Here is a 26,333-nt window from a genome sequence, read left to right as displayed (position 1 = left end):
GGGAGTGTTCCCAGGGCATAGACCATTTTCTGGTGCGGCATTGACCACTCAAAATCCCTGTGACTGCTCCCTTAACCTTCCAAAAGCAGCCTAATGCCCCCTCACGCAGGGTGCAACCTGAAGTGAAAGGCAACATTACCCTTACCTATTTTACTTTAAGGGGAAGATCTAATTACACCTATATCCTGGAGCCCATAGACGAAGTCTATGAAGATCCTTTGGAGGTATCTCCCCTGGGACCATGAATTTCATAATGCGGTGAATGCCTCAATATATCAGGCAGTTGATGAGGTGATGGGCCCTATGGAGGAGCGCCTCGGGCAGCTCATTGCGTGCGAGTGCGCCAAGAGACCACAGGCAGAGTTAGATGTGCCAGACCCTTCCTCGATACCAGATCCAGCTCCATTAGATCCGGAACCTGCGCCAGTGAAGCGCCCCCGGGAGGTGGGGGTAGACTTGGATGCCTTTGAGAACTTAAAACATGCCTCCAGGTCTCCTTCAGTGCCAGAGTCCCAATTAGAAGCCGTTCCCCCAGTGTCTCCAGAACCCTCGATGAGGAGGCAGGATCATCTAGACCACGGCGCCCATCCCCCCTCCCAGTGAAGTACCCTTTGGACCAACACAGTCTGAAATGCTGGACCCGGACCAGATTCAACACCCACGGTCCGCAGAATGGGTCTTCTGCGACAAGGTAGCACAGTACGTGGCCAACTGCCTACGCAAGCCCTTGGAAAATGACGAGCGTAGCTGCTTGAGAGCCGAATATCCTAAGCCCAGTTTAGAGGGGAAGGTGGCCCAATTGACTGAAATTGACTAAAAAATTGTGACATTCCTGACTAAGATTATGAAGGACCCTAAAAAAGTGATTGATCTGGGTTGCCAGGACAAGCTTCTAGACGCAGCGGGCCTTTTGACAAAGATACTAGATATGGCGGAGGACACCAAACCCTCAGGTGCCGCCATTTCCCCAGAGACTCTTTTGGGATGGGCAGAGAGGGCAGTTATCTTTTTTGGTAATGCTAACTGTACCAGATCCACAGAACGCAGACTGACACTCCTGATAAAGGTGGATCCCAAGCTTGGGGATCTGGCCGTATCTTAGACAGGAGCGATGGCCCAGGGGGGGGGGGGGTCTCTTCGGAGACCCCTTTGTCAAAGAACTCGGAAAGTTGGTTAATACTTTCACTTCATTGAACAAAGCCCAGTCATCCATTAATAAGGTGTTCCCCTCCCGGATTTTGCAAGAGTCCGGCTGCTTTGCTTTCCAACCCTACTCCAGAGGACAAGGATTCAGGCGAGGCAATGGTTACTAGGACCAATCCAGCTTCGCAATCTTTTACCCCATCAGGGCATAGCGGTTCCGTGGGAAAGGCTCCAGATGACATGCAGCCAACTCAAATTCTGGTGAGTGTTCCCCCTTCTTCAAGTACACATATGGGGGGCAGACTAGTGTCCTTTCCAGAGGCTTTGCGAGCTCTCGCGATGGACACTTGGGTCCTACAGACTGTCCAGGTTTTTCACATAGAATTTTATGGGGACCCCCTTCCAGGTGTCACGACCCCGTACAATCCAGTTTTCTGTGACAGAAGAAGTGTTGATAAGACACCGAGGTTCAAGCTCTGTTAACCGAATCAGCTATCCAGCCAACTTCAATCCATCCCCATGGGTTTGTTAACAATATTTTTCTCATGTACAAGGCCGATGAGGGGTCAACGACCAGTGATAAATTTGCGGGGTTTCAATGAATGGCTGGCATACAGGCATTTCAAGATGGAGGGTATTCCCCTCCTAATGGATGTCCTGCAACCATCAGATTGGATGGTCCATCTCGACCTCAAGGACGAGTATTTGGCGGCCCCATTTTCCCACGGCACCAGCGTTTCCTTCAGTTTCTTTGGCGTCAGCAGGCGTTTTAATTTTCTAGTCTGCCTTTCGGGCTGTCCTCTACTCCTTGGTGCTTCACCAAGGTTCTCAAATCAGTGGTGGAGCACCTTCGAGCGAAAGATTCCGCCTCATCGTCTGCCTAGACAACATGCTCTTCATGACCCAATGCCCCCAGCAACTGTCGATCTAGCTGCAAGCATCCATAGACCTCATGGAGGGGTTAGGATTTGTAATAAACCAGGATAAATCCCTTCCGATCCCACCCCAGATAGCAACATTTTTGAGGTTCACTATCAACTCTTTGACTGCCACTCTCAGCCTGCCATTACGAAAGGTTGCCAAGATTCTAAACGAAATACGGCGCACTTCCCTGTGCCAGATTGCCCACCTAGTCGAGCGGCTGTCTTCCTCTATTTAGGCCATCTTTCCAGCCCGGTGCATTAACGGGCCTTGCAGCGACTCAAAGCATCGCACCTGCACAAGGCTCTTACGTATTCTCAGACGGTCAGCCTTACAGATGAGATACGAGATGAAATTTCATGGTGGCTCTCACACATGGAGGAATGGAATGAGAGGGCAATCTTGGGATCTGCTCCAGACCTCATCATAGAGTCAGATGCCAGCAGATGCATATGGGACGCACGTTGTGGCGAGTTTACTGGGAGGGAGGGGGCGGAGTTGTGTTCTACACAGGAAATGCACATCAACTGTTTGGAGCCCCTGGCCGGATCGTTTGCAGTCGGATGCTGGACGAAGGACAGGGCTCATTCTTGTGTATTGCTCAAGAAGGACAATGTGTTGGCAGTCAGATACAGCAACCATCTTGGGGGCACATGGTCCAGAATGCTTTCGGACCTAGCAACCAGCTTTTGGCAATACTTCCTAGATCATCAGGTTTCTCAGTCACAGCAGAATACCTACTGGTCCAGGACAACCAGGTGGCGGATTGGCACTCCCGTTACCTGCATGACTCCAGCCTTTGGAAACTGGATCCAAGGGTCTTTGCACAGTTACAGGCAACATGGCGTCCGTTTTCTGTGGACCTGTTTGTATCTCAGCTGGACTACCAGTTGTGCCGGTTTTTCAGCTGGAGAACGCCTCCTCTGGCAGCCACAACGGATGCCTTCCTGCAGGATTGGGGGGAGAGAAGTGATATGCCTTTCCCCTTTCGCTATGATCACTCAAGCGTCGACCCAGATCCGGCAACAGCACGCAAAAGTGCTCATGGTCACTCCGATTTGGAGTTCTCAAGTGTGGTTTCCGTTCTACTGGAACTTTCCTGGGATTTTCCAATACAACTCCTCCAGTATCCTCACATCCTTCTCAATACAGATCGGATTCCCCACCAGTTAGTACTGAAGGGCTCCCTTCCCTTGATGGCATGGTGGATTACAGAAGACGATGGTCGATCCCAGGGATTTTGAGTCAACCTGAAGAGCTCCTCTCTGAGGCATGGGCATACAGCACGGTCAAGTGGTACAAATCAGCTTGGACAGGTTGGTGTCTGCGAAGGGGTTTGGATCCCGTGGTTGCGGATGTCGTTCATATTTTGAATTTTTTAGCGGATCTGGTCACTGAAGTTTTGTTGTATAGATCCATCAACACCTTTAGGTCCACCATCTTTGCAGGTCGCTCTTCGGTGGATGGCACGCCAGTGGGAGGGCACTCTTTTGTTTGTCAACTCCTCAGGGGAATTAGACTGTTTATCCCTCCTGCGCGAGGGGCTTAGCGCTTTTGGATGTCTACCAGGTGCTGAATCTTTTCCTTTCTTGGCAATCAAATAGGCTCTTATCTCAAAAGGAACTTTCTGCCAAAATTGCAATGCTGTTGTACCTAGTCTCTTGCAGACGGTTATCAGATGTCCGAGCCCTGGATATAACTGGTAGGATATTTTCCCCTTCAGGGATGTCATTCACAATTTGCAGGAGGACGAAATCCAATATGGGGACTATCCAGCCTTTCATGACTCCCCAAAACTATGGGTGGTTCAATGTCTAAAGGCGTACAAGCAAATGTTTGAGGAGTTTCAACCCCCAGGTGAGCGACAACTCCGGATTGCTCTGAGGAAACGCATGCAGCAGTTTCCTCTCCCACCATTGCACGATGGGTACCATGAGCAATGCAGGAAACAGGTATTGACCTAGCCGCCTTCAGGGTACATTCCACCAGAGGAGCCATGGCTTCTAAGGCATTCTGGATAGGAGCAAGACTAGAGGACATTATGAATGCTGCAGATTGGTCCTTAGATTCTACGTTCAAGAGATTTTACTTCAAGCCAGTGCTGGATATGGCTCATTTGGTAGTGAGGAAGCTTTGAACCAGCATAATCCTCGCATAGTCCTGACAAAGAATGAAAATTGTTCCTAACTATAGTGTAGGAAAGTTTCAATTCTATTAAATACATGGAGGCGAGGATTATTCCACCCGGCAGGAAGGCGTTCTCAGTTTTGAATCCTTCCCTAGAGCGCAAGTACAGAGTTTATGATAATGTACGCTGATAATTTATGCTCTAGGACTGGACTGAAGATGTTCACAAGCAGATCTTTAAGAATTATGTCTGTACATGAAGTATAGACCCAACCCGAATTTTTATCTTTGGTCATAGGGGCAGAAGGCACGAAGTTGGGCCAGTGAGAGATAGATGAAGGCCTGACTTGTGAAACGAGAGAGATCAAGAAAGGACTATAACAGGCAATCGGGGTTCCAAATTGGATGCTCCTGTGGACTACAGATGTGTTACTATTGGTTGTTGTGAATAAGACATCTCCCAAGGACTCATGGAACTTTTAGTTTCAATGCTTTCTTTTTTTAAAGAAATTTAAAGATTATTTATTCGCTCTTTTAAAAAAAAAAGAAATGTAAGCAGATGTATTTTATTAAAGGCTGCTAGTTAAAAAAAAGCGAAGAGGGTTTAAGCATAATCCTCGCCTCCGTGTCCTTAATAGAATTGAAACTTTCCAACACAATAATTAGGAACAATTTTCATTATACTGATATGTGTATTTAAGTACCTACGGTCCAAGTACATTTTGACTTTCTACAGCCGAACCACATACTCTGTCTTCTTGATATTTTTTTAGAAATTTTTATTGATGTAATAAGCATGAAGTCGAGTAGGCCCATCTGAGTAGTTAAAAAAAAAAGACAAGGTCATCAGCATAGGCTAGAAATGGTATTGATATATTGGCGAATTTTGACACTTCTCTGTTACTGTGGTGGAGTACAGCTGCTACAGCTACGATTCCCCAGCACACGTTCAAATTAAATCGTATGGAAAATGACAGCAGTAGCAGTAATACGTCAATGCACATATAAACACAAGTCACAGTAGAATCTTGATTCTTTTATTTCCTCTAGTGGCCTCTTCAGATTTGTAAGCCAGATCGAAAGCCAAAGTCAACACGTGTTTCGTCGCTTCTGTTATGTATATAGATGCGACTTTTTCAAGGCTAAGTAAAAACATAGAATGTAATCACTTTACAGTTCTCTCTCCCCTGAGGCGGAAGCCGGGGGTTTTGCTTTGCTTAACTTTTAAATACTGTGTATATTTTTAGAATCGTTATTGCATTTGATGCGTGTTTAATTGAAGGTGAAAGTTACCTGCACGTCTTTCCGCCCCCTCGAGCCCGATTCCCAGCGCACATCTCTAGCTCCTGGCACTTGGGGAGAAGGGGTTAGGCCATCTTGGGTGAGGGAGGGGTAGCGCTGCAGCTGCTGGCCGCCTCCCGCCCTCCCAGAGTATTTAATCTGGCGAACAGCGCTGCGCGCTGACTTTACAGTTCTCTCTCCCCTGAGGCGGAAGCCGGGGGTTTTGCTTTGCTTAACTTTTAAATACTGTGTATATTTTTAGAATCGTTATTGCATTTGATGCGTGTTTAATTGAAAGTGAAAGTTACCTGCACGTCTTTCCGCCCCCTCGAACCCGATTCCCAGCGCACATCTCTAGCTCCTGGCACTTGGGGAGAAGGTTTTCGGTCATCTTGGGTGAGGGAGGGGTAGCGCTGCAGCTGCTGGCCGCCTCCCACCCTCCTCATACCGGATATAAGGGCATGTACACTCGTCCGCGCAGCAGGCGCGCCAAAGGCAAGCCCGTCTGCGCCCGTCCGCGCCTGGCCCGTGCCCAGGGCCAGGAACTCTGCTCCGGCTCCCTTACATCATAAGTCAACCTACTCCCGTATGGCCCTGATGAAGCTTCAACCAACCCCCTCCTCTCGATGCACCAAACATGACCTATTACAAATACCTATGGTTGCCAACCTGATTTGCCAACCTGATTTGCCCCCACTGTAACAGTACGATTTATATTAACAATACGAAGACTCTCCCTAAACTGCAAAGTGACGTCAATGAATTGGTAATTTCTATGGCCCTTATTAACGCGCGGTCACTGGGCAAACATAGCCAAGAAATAGCGGACCTCATTACCGATAACAACTTAGATGCCCTTTATATCACCGAAACATGGACTGATGATGCATCAGCCCCCGATTTAGTAATTGCAGTCCCTCCCGGCTACAAAGGCTATCGACAGGACAGGGTTGGCAAAAAGGGAGGGGGTCTGGCCATTATAACAAGAGATCGGTTCGAGGTCCGAACATCACCTATTCCTGCTACATCATGTGAAGCCATGCACTTTAACATAAAGTTCACAGCCCTTTTTAACTTTAAGGGAGTCCTCCTATACCGTCCCCCTAGGACAAGAGCAGCTTTCTTGACTAACTTAAGCGCGATTACTGAATCGATAGCCACCGAAGAGTCTACGACCATTATGGGTGACATGAATTTCCACTTAGAACAAGCAAGTGATAGGGACACCATCGCCCTCACATCAGATCTAGAAATAATGGGCCTCAGACAGCTGGTTACCTCTCCCACCCACCAGGCAGGACATACGCTGGATGGCATTTTTTCTAACGTTGAGGGCCTGCATATATTAAACATTCTACCAATGTCATGGACGGACCACTTTGCCATATTCAGCGGCCTAACAATCAAGGAATCACTGAGGAAGAAGGTCACATCTACTAAGCCAGACTCCTTTAAAGTATGGAAGAATTTAAACCAAATTGAACTAAAAATATTACTGGACAAAACTTGCCCAGATCTATCCAATGATCCCAATACCGCCACTCGTCAATTCCATGAATGGCTTGGTGATGCCACGAATCAACTAGCACTCACTAAACTCCACTCTAGGAACAGAAGCACACCGACCGCCCCTTGGTACACAGAGGAACTAAGAACCCAAAAACAATTAAGTAGGAATAGGGAAAGGCAATGACGTAGAACCTACGACACCGAAAGCAAGATCAAATATAAAGAATCATTGGCCACTTACAAAACTATGATTGTTGCAGCTAAAAAAAACATTTTTTTCGGAACATATTGAAAATGCCAAAAATTCTAGTAGGCAACTGTATGACATTACTAAAACCTTATCTGGTAATGCACCAGATCTAAATCCGTCCCCGTCACAATTACTCTGCGACGCGCTATCTGAATTCTTTTTCTCCAAGGTCAATGACATATACCAAGCTTTTACCTCAAAAATTAACATCACCAGAGCCTCCCCCTCTCACATGTCCTCAGGAAACATCTTGTCCAGTTTTAAAGCTCTTACTACGGATCAAACAAAAATCATCATTACGTCTATTAAATCCGGATCAGCTCTGGACCCGTGTCCTTCTTCAGTTTTCTCTATGGTGATGGACACGATTGCTCCGGTCATCACTCTAATTTGCAATATAATATTGAGTTCTGGGACTTATCCAGATTCCTTAAAAAACACACTGGTTAAACCCCTGCTGAAGAAACCTAGTGTGGATAAGGAGGAACTCAAGAATTATAGACCCATAGCAAGCCTCCCTTTCCTAGCTAAAGTGGCGGAAAAAGCCATGAACCAGCAGCTATCAGAGCACATAGAGAAACATCAGCTACTGGACGACACACAGTTTGGTTTCCGTAAGTATCACGGTACGGAAACCGCCCTCATCAAGGCAGCAGACGACATCAGAATTATCCGGGACCAAGGAGGGACAGCATTACTGGTATTGTTAGATCTTTCGGCAGCCTTCGACACGGTCGACCACAAGATCTTGGTGGACCGTGTCGGAAGGATGGGCATTTACCACACTGCGAGAGACCTGCTTTCTTCCTTCCTGGCCGATAGAACGCAGGTGGTCGCACTGGGGCCATATCAATCGACCAAGCTGTCACTTCCGTGTGGGGTTCCTCAAGGCTCCTCCCTTAGTCCGACACTATTTAACATCTATGTGTCGGACCTTGCATGTGTAATCAAAGCATACGGGATGAGCCTAACCTCATATGCTGATGACACGCAACTGGTGTTGGCCATTAAAGGTGACGGGCGGGAAGTGGCAGAGCGCTTCCAAAATGGAATGAGGGCGATCGGCGAGTGGATGTCAGGCAACTGCCTGAAGCTTAACTCCGATAAAACGGAGGTGGTCATTTTTGGATCCCTCTCTCCAATTTGGCCTGCATCCTGGTGGCCACCAGCCTTTGGTACCCCTCCTAGCCCGACCCCTAAGGTCAGGAATTTGGGAGTAATTTTTGATGATCATCTTAATTTCATGGCACACGCTAACAAAGTAGCAGCCACAGCCCATCATAAACTTAGAATAATAAGGAAAATTATTCCTTTTCTACCGGATGCTGCTGCTAAAACACTGGTCAGTTCCTTAGTACTTTCATCCTTAGACTACTGCAATGCACTCTTTTTAAATGCCCAAATCAGAGTAACAAAAAAACTGCAGACAATACAGAACGCAGCAGCACGTCTGCTGTCGAGAACACCTAAGTTTGCCCCCATCTCTGACACCATCAGGACATACCATTGGTTGACGATCCAGAACAGGATCAAGTTTAAATCACTTTGTATAGTTTACAAGGCACTTCACCATCAAGGACCACGACCTCTTAAGGACCAGCTTACCCTCTATCGACCGGCCAGACAGCTTCGATCCATAACTCTTAAACAACTAGTGGTTCCACGCTCCAAAACAGTCTCCTGGGGTGACCGCCGCTTTTCAGTTGCGGCTCCTAAAATATGGAATACTTTACCACAACATATTAGAACCAGTCCATCACTCTCTCAGTTTCGGAAGAAACTGAAAACCTGGCTGTTTAACCAGTAAAATTGTTTATTATCCTCCGATGTTTCCATTCCTTGGGAGAGATAGCTGCTATAGTCTAGCGCCGAGACGCCTACGGGTATTCGTTCGCGCTCAATAAATGTCATAAATAAATAAATAAATGCTGTATAGTCAGCACCTATACATCTTTTAAAACACATCTATAAACATTCTATAAAAAAAGCCTCCACCGTGAACCATCTACAAACAAGGCAATCCTTCTCATAATATAACATGATCATGCAATTTTACACCATGATCTTGATTCCATTACACCGCAACACGTGAATATACAGCAAGAAGGGCTGGTGCACATGTGAATTCCAATGGTCAACTTCCCCACTTTTAGGTGTTATGTGCTCCTTTACGCTCCAATGTGGGATTATCACACCCTGTTACTTGCACTAATGAATAAAAATGACAACTCCAACCAAAATCCAAATCACGTCACCCATGGGTGTCAAAACCACCCATTGAAAACAACATGCAGCTGGTAGATCAGCTGCATAAATAGTAAAAAAAAAAGCACCCTTGTTTTAAGCGATTGCGAGTGAATGTTTTTCGCCTGAGCCCCTTTCCCTCACATAGTTTTACTCTGACCCATATGTCGCTGTAAAATTTGATCGATAAATGTAATAAACTTGGATACAAACCACAGCTGTTTATTTTAGAGCAAATCCAGTATCCATCCACCTTATTAAGAGTGGTGGAATATTCTATGAAGCAAGCACAAAAGTACCTAGACTTTGATAAAATTCCTTTTTGAGCCAAGAGAGATATTGCAATGATATTGTCCTAAGTGGAGAGGTTACCCCTGAAGCCAGTTTGATAGAAAGTTATCACGTTTGCCCTTTCTAAATTATCTTCCAGGTATGAAAGGAGATGTTCTGCAAAACAAAAATCAATGTATGACTGTATTAACAATAGAGGTCAGCAGTATGTTCCAACGCTCTGCAGTGAGTTTTAAAATTGCAACAGAGTGTTGATTCAACACACGGTCACCAGACAGATTATTAAAGATAGTAAAACTTTGTCTGTGTCTAAAAAACTTGATGTATCACTCTCAATTAATGTAGATGTTGAGTTTGAGTTGTTGTACAGATTGGATAGATAGCCCTTCTAGCTTGAATAAGTTATATGGCAATCACAACTTTTTTTATCCACATTTATGCCAAAGCCTGTTACGGACCAGAATTGTTATGCATTTCTTGTGATTATAGTTTACATAAGACCGGTCCACACAGATTCTTGGTTGGATATTTACATTTGAGCAATGTCATTTTTAAACATATTTTAAAGATTTTTTTAGGCACTTATTTCTCATTGCAGACTCAGAGTCTTTCACTAGTTGCAGTTGTTTTTTCCTGTAGGCTTTTCAGTCTAGTTTGAATAGTTAAAGAAATTGTTTTTTTTCTGATCCCTGTGACTTGAAGTAAATGTGCAAGAAAGAAAATGATACATTAGTTCAATAAGAAATGTCCACATGCTTAAAAGTAGACTCATAGTCTCCACTGAGAGTAAATTAATTACATTTGGTGATAAATTCTTTATTCATAATTTTAAAATCTTGGTGTCGAATAGGATGTTCCAGACAATGTTTTCCCTTTTATCACTGCCATTATATCTACTAACCTTCACGATTCTGATGCCGTTTATTTTATTTTACATTAAAGTATGATTTACTGTGGGTGATGATCACTTTCCGTCTTGTTAATTATTTTCTAGTCAAGGAGTTTGTGGACTTAAGGAATATGCAAAAATGAGTAATCGAGAATAGTTTTGCCTGCTGCCTTAAATGTAAATTGAGCTGGTTGGTCATTTATATGTCTCCCATTAAAATGCTAAAATCATGTATTGAAATACTTATCAGTTTGCCATACTAATTATGTTTTTGCCAATCACGATGGCTGCTAGGATGTTGTAGCTGAGGTCTGTGGTGTCTTAATTATCAATCACTTCATCTGAGAGTAGTAGATATTTATTCAACTTCCACTAGTATTAGCACAGGTGTATTACTCATTAGACTGCTTAAAGCTTCAAGTTGATCAAGTATTAGTGGAAGCTGTTCACTGTTTCCTGCTCGTTTTGGAAAAATGTACACATAAGATGGACTGATATTTACTACAGAACTTTATTCTGACAGCTAATATATATTTTTAAGATCACAGCAGTTCTGTAATGAATCATGTATAAGTTAAATCTCTCTTACATACCGAAAGACTACCACTAAGCCTATCCATTTGGCCTTTAGTTGCTGGAGAGTCCAAACTAAAGTAGTTCTGCAGTTTGATGTTTTCAATTTTTCATGTCTCTTGCAGACAAATAATATGAAAGGTATTTTAAAAGAGCCTAAGTTCAATATCATTTTTACTCAGTTGGCGTTCTATGTCTGAGCGGTTCCATGAGCAAATCCTTAGCTGATCTGTAGGAGGACCTGCAGTATGATGGTCTATGTCAGAAGTACTTAGTTACAGGAAATTGTTTTATAGTATAAGATCCATTGCATTTGTAGTTTTGAACGGAGGGACATATGTTCTTCCTCGAGTTAGGCTCCTCATTAGCAGCGATCATAAGTTTATCAAACTCGTTGGGTACTAGGTTATCTGACTCTTTAAATAATTAAAGTTGAATAAATGATGCATTCTTTATGGAACATAGACTGTGTTTGCATGTAGCTTTGAGGAAGTGTGGGTATTTTTTAAGCTCAACTGCTTTAAGAATAATAAACCACTTTGCTAAAGTATTACTATGATTCATTATTGTTTCAGAAGTACTTTGGGAGCTCCAGCTTCAATGAGTGAACTCTATACTTGTAGCTTGATCTTCTATGAATTGAACCATTTTTAAATCATGTGAGTCTGTTTGATCTAAATCTTTGACGTGTTGAACAATCTTCAATGTATTCTGATGGTTTAAAATATCATAGATAGCTTCAGAATCGTAAGTTGGGCAAAAGTCAATTTGAAAGGAGTGATTGATAATATCTGTTCCTGATTTGTTTGAGCATATCCTATGTTCAGTTTCAGGCTTACAAAAAGAGTGCGGTATTATTTGTGGTTTTTGTTTTGCACTAGGTCTTCGAAATTCAAAGCTAGAATTTAAAGCTAGACCTATGGAAAACCTTTAGGGTTTTCCATACGTCTACGCACGTTCTCCTGATCTTCAGTGCTGAATCCATTTGAGCAGTGTCTCTTAGGATTACTTACTGATTTAATTATCCTAGCCACGCCACTTGATATTTGAGTTAGTATACGATTATTAAAACCACAGCTTGCTGAATTTTTAATAGAGAAATTTATCTTAGAGTGTATGTCACTGTCTACGCTGAGCATGTCAGTGGTGGCCAGAGGCAGATCCTTTTGCTTGAACACCTGTTCTGCATTATGTTGAATGTTTTCTGTATTGGTGTGATCCCCATTTCACCCATCATGTCTTGTGAGTTAGAGACCCTGTGCAGTGCTTCCTGTCCATTATTTTGAAATGACTTAGAATGAAATTCTCAACTACATTTTATTGTAGATGTTGACGGAGGCTTCTAAGAGTGAACCGATCTTGTAACCCTTCAAACAGACCAGCTTTCTGTTAGGTGTTGTTATTTATTCTGTTTTACATTTGTCAAGAAACTGGAATAAGTTTACTGAATTTCTGATACAGATGTACTATTTTTTATTTTGTGGTTTAAGATTTTCGTTCAGTTTCTGCAGTTTTTTTCATTCTTCTCTTACTTAAATACGGTTGAAAAGAATCATCCTGATTAAAAGCCATAGTGGTTGAAATTGTTGGAATCATAGGACTGTTTTGAGTCTTTCGAAGAGTTGTAATATTTTCATGAACTTGATTTTGTAACTCACTTAGTTCTTCTATATGATTAGCGGGTGTTTTTTCGTCAGCAGCCATCTGAGTTATAGTGTTTACATGCAAACTTTCCGAATCGTTATTATGTGGATCCAATAACTCGATATTAGTGTGTTTTCATGTCTGTATATTTTTAATTGGTGATATTATGTTTTTACTTTTCAGGCTGTTTTTTAATCTGCTGAATAAAGCTATTAATCGAATAGAATTGTATCCAAACGTTTATTCGTACTGCTATCTTCGATACACAGCTTGTTTTGTAATTTGGTGTATGCTGAATGAGATTTCTGCAGGTGTTTTACTTTAGATGGTAGCAATTGCACAAGATCAATCAAATTGCTAGTTCAAAACATTTGTTGAATTTTTGCAGTCATTTTATTTGAAAAGTTGCCTTGTATAAAATTATATATAAAACATCCTTTTAAACTAAAAGTATTCAGAGAGATTTTGTTTAGTATAGCAGTCTACTTGTTTATTGAACATGACTGACCTATCAAGGTACCATATATGTTGTTATGATAATGCAAATTGTGCTCACACAGGCGAGAACTGGATAAGTGGAACTGTATCATCTGTTTCCTGTAGTAAATTAGTAAATATATAAGTGGTTGTCTGGTTGTCATTATTTGGTACTTGTGAGTGAAGCTTCGTCTGTAGTAAGGGTGATGACTTTGGCCCGGATTATGAGTTTGGCAGTGTGTGAGTGGGGCAGCATGCCACCGTCCCACTCCCACACGGCCAAACTCCTCCACCGAACGCCAGTTGGATTACAAGTTGAAATCTGGGCAGGCGGTCCTGTGGCGGCTGACCCACCACGCTGCCTTTCAAAGGCTCATAGGAGAGCCTTCGAAAGGCAGCGTTGAGTACCGCCACAGCACGATCCAGCATGGCATAGACTGTAAAGTCCATGCTGTGCAAGAACTGGGGTGCAGAAAGATTGGAGGAGCACACCATGTGCCCCAACGTATGCACCTCGTGCACTGAGACAGCAGGGGGTTGTTTTGTCACCGCCACCCTTTAAATGGCAGCTTCACCACCATATGAGGAGGGCGGTGAGGAAATTCATAATATGCTTGGTGGTGCAGCAGCTGCACCGCCAGCACATTATGGCCTCAGACAGCTGCAAGACCGCTAGGGGTTGCGGATCCCTGGCAGTAGCAGCAGTCCTATGGCGGTCTGACCACCAGTCATAATACGGCAGTAGGACCGGCTGTGTGTTACCTGCTGCACCGCTGCTGTGGGTTTGGCTGTCCATCGGGCTGCCAAACTCATAATCAGGGCCTTCGTCTTTTCCCATTGTAGATCAACCTGAGCTTGAGGTATAGTCCATAAATATGCTAAAAGGAGTAGTTCATTGGTAAAATCTAGATTGTCAGAAGAATCACCCAGTTCTGGGTGTGTGTTCTGGGAGGAATTAACTAGAAGCCAGACTCCTAAATTTTCAATCTGACCTTAGAGTAATTTACTGTCAGACTCAATTTAATTGGGAAATGTGAGATATCATAGGAGTGTTAATCTGAGCTGTTATCACCAGAATGCTCTTTTTCCGTGGGTGAACGTTTATGGGAGGGATAGTAGAAGGTCCCAGGACAGATGATGAGCTAGGTGAAATAGTCATGTGGGCAAGGAATACAAAGCAGGATGTGACTGTCTGCTGAATAGTCTGGGGCTCGAAATAAACTAGTTTAATTTATCTGATATCTGTGACCCTCTCAAACCTCCGCAATGGTCATTGTATGTAATAAAAAGGACTTCTTCTGAGCAACGGGTCTTCATATTAGAGTTAACTTAAATTGCTTGTCCTCTGATGGCTGAATAGAGCACTTGTTGGTGTTAATAATTTTCAGACAAAAACAGGGTCATGGAACACATCGCTGTGATTTGCTACATGTCCTTCCAATTGGGCCAATCAGTTGTCGCTAGCACATTGGTACAACAAACAAAGCAGACCATACCTGGGTGCAACAGACCGACTTGAACAATTCCACGGGGCTACCTCTGGGGCCTGGCACCCCCTTCTTCTCGCACCTTTTAACAGTTCACTACGGATTGTTCTCTCATAAAGACAATGAAGGAACCGTGTTGGCACAATATCAAATTGGGCTTCTCTGTTAATATATCACTTGAACTATATGTAATACCCAACCCTCATCAGAAATAGAATTCCACATTTACTCATTGTCACCTTCATCATCCTTTATTGAAGCCTAGAAACATCGGGAGACACCATTTTTGCAAGTTTCATACACAGCGATAGATTCATTACAAATTGCTGCTTACGTAGCTCTAATGCATTTTTGTATCCTTTGCAAAATCGGTCTTTCTCCAGTAAGCATGGGTGTCTTTCGAGTGCTCCTGACTACTATTGAGCTGTTTTTTAAAGGATGTATGTGTTGCTGTAAACTAGGTGTTGCCTTCATTTCCAGTTGAGGATCTTTTTACCCCTGGTCCTTCAACCATGGAGGTCATGCAAATAATTTGCCACCTTAATTTACCATTGTAGTCTAAGTATGTGCTAGACAACTATTGCATTTTTTTTGCTTCATGTAAGTAATCTATCCATTCACTGATCACATTTTATCCATTTACAAAATGTATTTAAACAACAAAGAGACCTTTGAATTATTGACCACCTTTTGATTGCTTCTGGGAAATTCATTCGTAAGATGGACTTTGCTCTATAAATAATGCCATAATCATATTTTTGGATGGCACTTTCATTCTCAACCCTGGTTTGCATTTCATAGAAATCAAAATTTTGATACATACTGAGGCAAAGGAATGTGTAAGCTGCAAATGAACTGCTCTTCGCTGAGAAATGTGTGTAGCTTAACAGTAAATCAGGTAATACCCTACCCTCAGCTACTGTGTGCAACCCTTATAGAATGGTTTCCCCTTGATGATCCTCCTATTGCTTTTTAGGTCGAACCTAGAGTCAGCGCACATGCGTTTCTCTGCAAGACTTTTTGTAGAGGATTAGGTGAATAGAAGCTCAGCCCACTCTCCACCCTTTTATGCCACTATCTTGTGTCATTGTCTGTCCTAAATACTGGCTTCTGATTCGTCGATAGGCTTGTTAGTCCCTCCTTAGTTCGGCCTCCTCTTCATTTGTCATCTCCCATGGCGACTGGCCCCTTTACTTCTGCAGTTACATGTTACGTGTTATTTAGACTGTGAGCGCTATTTTATTTAATGAGGTTCTCCTGCAGGCACGACATGCCTTGGTGCCTTCTTTACTCCCCCCCCCTCCCTTTTATTGTCATGCCTTCTCTCTCCTCTGCCCTCCCTTCCGTGGTCCGTTCCTTCCCCCACCAGCCCTCTTGTTGATCGTGCCTTCTCCACCCACCCGCCCTCCTGTTGTCGTGATGCCTACCATTTGCAATGCAATACGTCTCGCGTAAATGTGAGATCTATTGCATTGCAAATGCATGTATTTATTTATATATGCTTTAAGATAATTTTTGGGGGGTTAAATAGTTTAATAGTTTTTCTACTTCAATCGCCTCTTTTATTTAAATTCTACTGTATTTTGAAGATTTCTAATCAGCCTTTTTTAGTAATTTTAAAAAGTACATTTTTAGATTGACGTTCTCAGTAAAGCGGTAATGTTGAAGTAACGATTTATTTCTATTTTTTTCCGATTCTGTTTTTCGCTCGGTCATGCTGGGTGCAGTGGCTGAACAGCGCATTCCTGTTTGAGGGGAGGGCGGTAGTTTCACATAAGAGACCATGTTCATTTTCACAAGTGACTCTCAGCATGTCCCATTAACTTGACAGTAGGCGGGTGCCTCAAAATGCATGATGCATGTTCGGTGCCAATGCAGAGGTGAGTTAACTTACAATAAATAGTCAACGGTAAACTCTCACTCATGTTGCTGATGTGCATGTATGAACATTATATTTCCTTTTTGATTAGACAGGCGCAGAAGTCAGCTTCAATATACAGAAAATAATTGCATGAAAGGCATAACTTTAGCTCTGTTTACAAATCATGAAAAAAATCTTTCTTACCCAGCGTACATTGAGTTGGCGAACGTTGAATCTTTCATTAATGCTAGTGAAATTCTAACTCAATTACTGTGATAACCTGAGTAGCAGTAAAAGTAGCAATAAAACAGTTGAAATTTGAAAAGAAGAGTATAGGCTTATAGTAGTGCTCTGCGCATACTGTTCCTCTATGACTTAATAAGAAAAACTAAATACCTTAAAAGAAATCAAAGTCTAGAAAATGTCTTGAAACTTACATAGATCAACACACGTTTTGCACAGAAACTCGCTCATACCTGGAAGAGCATGTACGCATCTTTTGCACAGGGCTTCAAGCTGCTAACAGATCTTCTGTTGCTGTTTCCAGGCACAGGAACCGGTGCATCTGCAATATCTGCATATAAAAAGTGATGGGGTCTGGTTAGTGGCCATCAGTGTATCATAAAGTTAGAACATATTATACCAGAAATCTATTTTAAAAGGTATAACTTCCCCAAATGTAACTAATAATTGGTTGTTAAACCTGCAGCAGGAACAGAAACTGACGTTGTAATTACAGGCATGTAATGCCGCTTCATGCATGTTGACATACGTCGGAGTCGCACAGGGGGCAGAGCTTTCTCGCATCTTGCTCCACGTTACTAGAACCAACTACCTATTGCTTTGCGAGAATGTGCCTCATACAGTATTTTCAGGAAACAACTAAAAGCCTTCCTGTTTTGAACTCGGTGTTATCCTGACTCCATTCCCAGCCTTCTGCCTCTTCTTTCTCTATGTAATCGCCGAGATGCCCCCGGGTGAGTCGTGCGCTATAAAAATTCGATTAACATAACATACCAATACATCGTTCCCTGGAGTGTGTGACGGACCGGCTCATGCAGTGGTCGGTCGGGTTGTAAGGTCCCTTCCCGCCTGTTCTGAAGTAGAACTCTTGTTTATTATACAGGAGTCAGGCAGGGGGCACAACTAGCTGTGGCAAAGCGCTGGAGAAGACCCAACCTTGGTGGCCGGAAACACACTTGCAGAGATTAACCAACCTTCCATCCTCATCAGTAGCATGAGTCAATATTTTGATAAAGGCAGAAAGTGCACCAATTATTAAACACGTTACAACACGAGGGTAAAGTGTACCTTTGTGACGCTGGTCTTCGGCAACCATCCGCTCAAAAACAACAGTGACGACTTGTCGCACAGTGGCTGCGGCGGTGTTGTTGGTTATGTTATCTTTCGTAAAGTGCAGCCGAAAGCAAAGAACGACAGCCTGCAAGGTAAGAGTGATTAGTTCATTCAAGCAGCGTGTCTATGTAATCCCTTCTTCAACAGTTGTATATTGAGCAGTGTGATTCGTGGAGCGGGCTCAAAGTTTTCTAAAGTAAGAGAATATGAGACCAGACGCTCCTCAGGACCCCCAAGCTTCAACTAACCTAAAGCGCTCTGAAGCTTTATAAGGCACTGTAAAAATACGGCAATGAAAATTAAGCCCATTTTAGACAATCACGATGTTTTGTAGTTTATTTATAAGCACGAATGACTACTATACATCGGGAATAACGTTATATTTGTTATCGAGAAAAATAGCTCTCCCATTTCAGCATCTTCTAAATAAACGGACTAACTGAATTCCAAATTCGTTTAAGGAAAGCAGGAGCAGTGGGTGGTGTGAACACTTAGGACAGAATTATTTGAAGTAAGTCTTGTTAAAAACAGCCATGGATGTCAGACACATTACCCAACACGCCCGAAAGTGCTGCAGAAGCAGTTTACTCGACAGTAAAAATGCGCCACAGGCTAGAATAAACGTTTTTAGAGTCAACGTGAAAGAAAAGGATAACACGGGAGATAAAGTAATATGTTTGGAACAACCTGTGCTTTAAAGCGTTGAAAGATATACCTTTTACACTGAACTGTGACATTAACTGAACGAACTGGAGCGGGCAGTTCTGGCCTTGGTGCTCTAAAAAGGATGGGTAAATAGACAGGACCGGGCGAGGCTGGGCTTCAAGTTATGTTGTCTACAGGTAGAGTGTTGTAAATGTACAAGTAAGACATCCTGACTGCAGGAGAGGTTTACTTGTCGCAGATCGCCAAAACATATAAAAAGTAGCAAAGAGATCTTTAAAACTAGTGTTGAATTGCCTATCAAACCAGCATACCCCATTGTTTTTGTTTTGATGAAAGCTCTCTGTATCAGATTTCTTTAAATAAAAGTATCGAGGATATTTATAGAGAACTTTCAAAGGAAGTTTAAGAAATAAATGCCAGCACACAGGCTTTTTGGAATTTTGAACTTATCTCCAGTCAATATATTGTTCCCAGAGTTCCCAAAACGAGAGTTTCAGGCCACCCACTGCAGTAGCCACTGCATTCTTAGTAAAGAGCCATATTGACATTTTTGGTGAGAGTTTGGCATCCATCATGAATGCCCTGGCCCAAAGGACTGTAGCAGGCCACTGGCCTTCCCTAATTTAAACAATCGCTGGCAAAATCAATAGGTCTCACCTTTGGGATCTATTGGCTTTGTCAATGTTTTTTAGCCTTGGTGAATGGCATCCCCGTAATCCCCAAGCATGTGAGAACAACTAAAATATAAGTAACTGGTTTTTTTTTTTAGCTTTGTTTCCCGATCCGATCTGGATCAGTAAACAGAAAGAAACAAGCATTGACAAAGTCAATAGGTCTGGCATTGGCCACCAGAGTTCTGGCAATTCTACTTTTGTCATGGTTTTTGCAAAACTTTAGTGTTTGGGAATATGCCAGACCCTCTAAAGGCAAAAAAAAACTTTTTGGTCTAACCCCCCCATACATTACCATAGTACCCCCGGCATTGAAGGGAACTACTTTGTCTTTGGATAAGCTCCTTGTGGAAGGGATGCATGACATAGATCGTAGTAAAGTCAGCCAATGGCTGAAGTGGGCTGATACAGTGCTCCTTAATGCATGCTGCAGTGGGTGGGGGACAAATATGAATGGCACCAAACATAAACTAATGGATGAAGTCTGGCTGAAACCCCTATAAGTAACTATTTTATACAGATAATATTAGCAAAATCAAAGGGGCTTGGCTAACATAGACATAAAAAAGTCAATCAGTCTGGCATTGGCTGAAAGCCTCTTGCCTTTGAGAAATAAAGAAACAAAGAAAGAAGGCAGGAAAGAAACAAAAAAGCAAACAAAAAGACAGAAACAAACTAACAAAGAGTAAGAAAGAAGGGTGAGAAGGAAAGAAGGAAACCGAGAAGAAAAAAGAAGGGATGAAAAAGAAGGAATGGAAGACGGAAGGCAAGAAGAAAAGAGACTGAAAGAAAAGGAAATAACAAAGGGAAGAAAGACAGGGAAGGAAAGAAGTAAAGATAGATGGAAAAAAGTAAAGAAAGAAGGATGGAGTGAAGAAAAGAGAAAGAAGTAAAGAAGGAGTAAAAAGGCAAGAAAAAGGCCAAAGAAAGAAAGAATAAAGGAAAGAGAAAGAAAAAAAACACACTGACATTGACGGGAACAAGCTTGTGTGATCCTTGTAAGAGAGCAAAACGAGGCCCCTAAAAAGTTAACCTGTGGCGTAGGCAGGCTGACCCACTCCCCCATGCTATAAGCTGTAGTAATGTTCATTTATTTATTTATTGGTTTTGTAGAGCACCTGAATCACCCCCTGAGGGGTATCTCTGCGCTTAGGGCAAAGCTGCTGGCAAGCTGAAAAAACAGAGTGGACATAAGTAGTTTCCTTAAGCGCAGGTTAATCAGGGTATAGCGTCAGGTGAATGGGCAGCTGGTTCCAGTAGAGGGGGGCGAGGTACGAAAAGGATTTCCCACCTAGTCTTGCTTTCCTAACCCTGGGGATTTGTAGAAGTGATTTGCTGCCTGAACTAAGAGTTCTTGAGGGAGCATAAGGCTTAAACGTCCTAGAAATGTAGGAGGGGCCTTTGTTATGTAAGGCTTTATGGACTGTGCAGCAGACCTTGAACTTGACGCGCTTGCGAATTGGAGCCAGTGAAGTTTTTGTAACGGGGAAGGGAAGGGGTTTTGAACGGAGAGTTTGTGACGAGTCGCGCAGCAGTATTCTGAACCACCTGTAACCCGCTGAGGGATGACTCATTTGCAGAGACCAGGAGAGCATTGCAGTAACCAAGACAGCTTATAACCATGGTCTGAATGAGAGTTTTCTGAGTGTAGTCTGGTAGGAGAGGAAAGACTTGTTGTAACAAGCCCAACACATAAAAGCAAGTGCTAGCAGTGTGGGCGACATGTTACTTTAAAGTTAAAGCACGATCAAGGCAAATGCCCAGGTTTTTGACTAGGGTTTTGGGATTAGGGCAAGAGCCGAAAGCTGCCGTCCACCAATTCGGGGACCATAGTAGAGGGGCGTCTCCAAAGAGCATTATCTCCGTTTTTCCAGCGTTAAGTTGTAGAAAATTACTTTTCATCCATTCTGCAATAGCAGTCATTCCTTCCCAAAAAGTAGACACGGCCAGCGAATAAGATTTCTCAAAGGATAAGAGAAGCTGGGTGTCATCAGCATAAGAAATGGCCAGGAAACCATGGGACCTGAGAAGGTTGGCCAGGGCGCAATATAGATGTTGAACAATGTAGGGCTCAAACAAGAGCCGTAGAGCGGAAGCAAAATGTGAATGATACTACAACAGACCGATGGATGAAGAGAGGTAGCTGTAAGTATTTTATAGATATTTTAATTAAATCAAAAGGTCTTCGCTAATGCCAGACCTTAAAAACTAGCATGAGCAGGTGGGGGGGAAGCAACGTGGGTGGGGTAAGCAAAAAGGAAGATGAAAAGCAACACAGGTAAGGGTGAGGGTAGGCTACACAGAGGGTGCAGGAAGGTAGGCAAACAGAGAAAGGAACATGGTGCTGGGGAAGCAAAGAAAGAGATGGCTCAACATGGAGCTGGGGGGTGAAGCACAAGACTGAGCAAAACTTGAGGGGGAAAGCACATGGCATGAGCACATCACGAAGGAGTGATGGGTGAAAGCAGAGAGAGAGCAATACAAGCACAGCAGAGGGGGGATTACACGAGGGAGATAGCTGGAAAACACAAGTACTCGTGTGGAGTACTAAAGCTAAAAGAAACAAGCATTGGCATAGCCAATAGGTCTCGCCTTTGGGACCTTATAAGTGTTTAGTTATCCAGCACAATATCCTTGGTGCAACAACATCAAGTGTTGCATGGCTAAACACTTATAAGGTCCCAAAGGGGAGACCTATTGGCTATGCCAATGCTTGTTTTGAGTGAGTGGCTCGTGCAGGTATGCCACTGTGATGTAGAGATGCTGCGAGTGCTTTTACAGGAGCCCCTGTGACAGTGCGCCTCTTCAAAATGTATCTTGGGTCTGGTGTAATACTTCTAGCCCCTATTCCCGTCTTCTCGCACCCAATGCATCCTTAAATGTCCCATGTATAGCCTGGGTTGACACTCCTATTACCCCTGCCCTGACGTGACACTTTACCTGTCACGGGTGGTGGTGGTGGTGGTTGAGGTGGTGGACGTGGTGATGGTGGTGGACGTGGTGGTGGACGTGGTGGTGGATGGGGAGGTGGTGGACGTGGTGGTGGAAGTGGACGTGGTGGTGGAAGTGGACGTGGTGGTGGAAGTGGATGTGGTGGTGGAAGTGGATGTGGTGGTGGATGTGGTGGTGGACGTGGATGTGGTGGTGGACGTGGATGTGGTGGTGGACGTGGATGTGGTGGTGGACGTGGATGTGGTGGTGGACGTGGATGTGGTGGTGGACGTGGATGTGGTGGTGGACGTGGATGTGGTGGTGGTGGACGTGGACGTGGATGTGGTGGTGGTGGACGTGGACGTGGTGGTGGACGTGGTGGTGGTGGACATGGTAGTGGTGGACGTGGTGGTGGTGGACGTGGTGGTGGTGGACATGGTGGTGGTGGACATGGTGGTGGTGGACATGGTGGTGGTGGACATGGTGGACATGGTGTAGGTGGACATGGTGGTGGTGGACATGGTAGTGGTGGACGTGGTGGTGGTGGATGTGGTGGTGGACGTGGTGGTGGGTGTGGTGGACGTGGTGGTGGGTGTGGTGGACGTGGTGGTGGGTGTGGTGGACGTGGTGGTGGGTGTGGTGGACGTGGTGGTGGGTGTGGTGGACGTGGTGGCGGACATGGTGGTGGACATGGTTGTGGACGTGGTGGTGTTGGACGTGGTGGTGGTGGACGTGGTGGTGGTGGACGTGGTGGTGGACGTGGTGGTGGTGGACGTGGTGGAGGTGGTGGACATGGTGGTGGAGGTGGACGTGGTGGTGGAGGTGGACGTGGTGGTGCGGTGGACACGGTGGTGGTGGACGTTGTGGTGGTGGATGTGGTGGTGGAGGTGGTGGTGGTGGACGTGGTGGTGGTGGTGGTGGTGGACGTGGTTGTGGATTTGTTGGTGGTGGACGTGGTGCTGAACGTGGTGGTGGAAGGGAGGACGTGGTGGTGGACGTGGTGGAGGATGTGATGGTGGTGGTGGACGACGTGGTGGTGGACGTGGTGGTGGACATGGTGGTGGACATGGTGGTGGTGGTGGACATGGTGGTGGATGAGGGAGTGGTGGTGGTGGACATGGTGGTGGTGGACGTGGTGGTGGTGGATGTGGTGGTGGTGGACGTGGTGGTGGTGGACGTGGAGGTGGTGGACGTGGAGGTGGTGGAGGTGGTGGACGTGGAGGTGGTGGTGGACGTGGTGGTGGACGTGGTGGTGGTAGTGGACGTGGTTGTGGATTTGGTGGTGGACGTGGTGGTGGTGGACGCGGTGCTGAACGTGGTGGTGGTGGATGTGATGGTGGTGGAAGGGTGGTGGACGTGGTGGTGGATGACGTGCTGGTGGACATGGTGGTGGTGGAGGACGTGGTGGTGGTGGAGGATGTGGTGAATGTGGTGAACGTGGTGAACGTGGTGTGACTGTGGTGTGAATGTGGTGTGGACGTGGTGGAGGATGTGGTGGTGGAGGACGTGGTGGTGGACGTGGTGGTGGTGGAGGACGTGGTGGTGGTGGAGGACGTGGTGGTGGTGGAGGATGTGGTGGAGGACGTGGTGGTGGTGAGGACGTGGTGGTGGTGGACATGGTGGTGGACGTGGTGGTGGTGGACGTGGTGGTGGTGGTGGACGTGGTGGTGGAGGTGGTGGTGGTGGACGTGGTGGTGGTGAGGACGTGGTGGTGGTGGACATGGTGGTGGACGTGGTGGTGGTGGACGTGGTGGTGCTGGTGGACGTGCTGGTGGTGGTGGACGTGGTGGTGGACGTGGTGGTGGTGGACGTGGTGGTGGACGTGGTGGTGGTGGACGTGCTGGTGGATGTGGTGGTGGTGGACGTGGTGGTGGAGGTGGTGGTGGAGGTGGATGACGTGGTGGTGATGGAGGACGTGGTGGTGGTGGAGGACGTGGCGGTGGTGGAGGACGTGGCGGTGGCGGTGGACGTGGTGGTGGTGGAGGATGTGGTGGAGGCTGTGGTGGTGGTGGAGAACGTGGTGGTGGACGTGGTGGTGGTGGACGTGGTGGTGGTGGACGTGGTGGTGGATGTGGTGGTGGTGGACGTGGTGGTGGTGGACGTGGTGGTGGTGGACGTGGTGGTGGTGGACGTGGTGGTGGTGGACGTGGTGGTGGTGGACGTGGTGGTGGATGTGGACATGGTGGTGGTGGACGTGGTGGTGGGTGGGGTGGTGGTGGACGTGGTGGATATGGTGGTGGTGGTGATGGCCTTGTTGGCGGTGGACGTGGTGGTGGAGGCCTTCTTGGTGGTGGATGTTGTGGTGGATGTGGTGGTGGTGTACGTGGTGGTGGACGTGGTGGTGGTGGACGTGGTGAATGTGGTAGTGGTGGTGGTGGACATGGTGGTGGTGGACGTGGTGGAGGACGTGGTGGTGGGCGTGGTGGTGGGCATGGAGGTGGGCATGGAGTTGGGCGTAGTGGTGGTGGACGTGGTGGTGTTGGTGGACGTGGTGGTGTTGGTGGATGTGGTGGTGGTGGACGTGCTCGAGGTGGTGGATGTGGTGGTGGACGTGGTGGTGGTGGATGTGGTGGTGGTGGAGGACGTGGTGGTGGACGACGTGATGGTGGTGGTGGACGTGGTGGTGGACGTGGTGGTGGACGTGGTGGTGGACGTGGTGGTGGTGGACGTGGTGGTGGTGGACATGGTGGTGGTGGACATGGTGACAAATAGTGAGAAAAGGTAAAAGCAAAACACAGAGTGAATGATAAAAAAAAAAAAGCAAGATAGAGCACGAGGGAAGAAGTGAGGAAAGCAAAACACAAAGTAAATGATAGCCGTGCACGAGTGAATAACTAATCTTCTATTTTGAAGCACATGCGTGCTTGTCACAGTAAAAGCAAAACACAGAGTAAATGATAGCTGTGCACGAGTGAATAACTAATGCTGCTATTTTAAAGCACACACATGCTTGTCACAGTAAAAGCAAAACACCCTGCTGGCGCTGCAATAGTGTGTTTGCTGGCCCGGGAGTGGTGCGTGCGTGCGTGCGTGCGCACGCAGTCGGCTCTTTTTGGAAGCACATACTCGTGCTTGTGGGCGCGCCCCTGCTCTCTCCCGCAAGGTGGATGCCGCCACAAGCACGAGTATGTGCTTCAAAAAAGAGCAGAGCGTCGGCTAAAGGTCCTCCTATGCAGCACATGCGTGCTGCGTAGGCGAGACCTAAAAAGTAGCCACTGAAAAATGAGAAGTGGAAGAACACGTTATGTGTCCATGCTCAGGACAAACGCATGAAGAGGAAGTTAAGCCCACACAAGCTAATCAGTAGTAGACCAGCAGCTCTAATAGTTTTACATTTCTCACATGGCTCAGACACCATTGGCCATGGTGTTTCCCTTACTTCCCTTGAGGTTGAATCAGGTTTTAAGAATATAGACAAGGTCCATGAGTGAATTTACTCTTTACTTACAGAAATAGGCACACAGATCTGGTTGGATCATTTTAACTGCAGCTAAGCTGTGTAATACATAGCCCTCCTATATTGCCGGCATAACATCCCATGCTGTTGTCGCAAAAAAATGAAAACTTGGCTTTTTTCCCTTCCGTAATGATTAGGTATAATGTGTTGTATACATTTAAATAATATATATATTATATTATCTGTGCCTCTCACCTGTGTGGTCTTTCAAGGCTTTGCCTTCCAGCCTATATATAGTCCCCCTAGACCAGTGTATTGGGATTATGGTCCTAGGTGAATAATGTTTGGTGACAACACTTAGATCTTGCTGGACCTGCATGGACACTCTGAAGAAGAATATCAGTAATAGAATGTCTTGTGTCAGTGTGGACAAGGATCAAGAGTAATGTTTGGTTTTCAGTGGAGACAAGATAGATATTTTAATATTTGCTTGTAATATGACTGACATACTCCTTTTCAAATAGGTACAGCACCACACCCTGCAAGAGGAGCACAAGTATATTTGACAGAGGTCTTACTTCTGAACCCTATGCGCAAAATATCAGATTATCATTT

At 45.2% G+C, this 26,333-nt stretch overlaps 1 protein-coding gene across 2 annotated transcripts in view; it reads right to left on the bottom strand.

Annotated features, from left to right (window-relative positions):
• Nucleotides 1-26,333, bottom strand: part of MON2 (MON2 regulator of endosome-to-Golgi trafficking) — a 1,036,128-nt gene that overhangs the window by 796,766 nt on the left and 213,029 nt on the right. For both annotated transcript variants that reach the window (XM_085653355.1, XM_085653354.1), the window contains exons 5-6: nucleotides 18,009-18,138; nucleotides 17,174-17,271 (exon numbers count right to left, since the gene is read on the bottom strand). In XM_085653355.1, coding sequence (XP_085509481.1) covers nucleotides 17,174-17,271; nucleotides 18,009-18,138 — 228 coding nt within the window. The remainder of the gene's footprint in view (nucleotides 1-17,173; nucleotides 17,272-18,008; nucleotides 18,139-26,333) is intronic.

The sequence above is a fragment of the Triturus cristatus genome, chromosome 4_1, assembly GCF_964204655.1.
Source record: "Triturus cristatus chromosome 4_1, aTriCri1.1, whole genome shotgun sequence".
Taxonomy (NCBI): Eukaryota; Metazoa; Chordata; class Amphibia; order Caudata; family Salamandridae; genus Triturus; species Triturus cristatus.
Note: the sequence above shows the minus strand (reverse complement) of the source record. Positions and strands in the feature narration are given on the sequence as shown.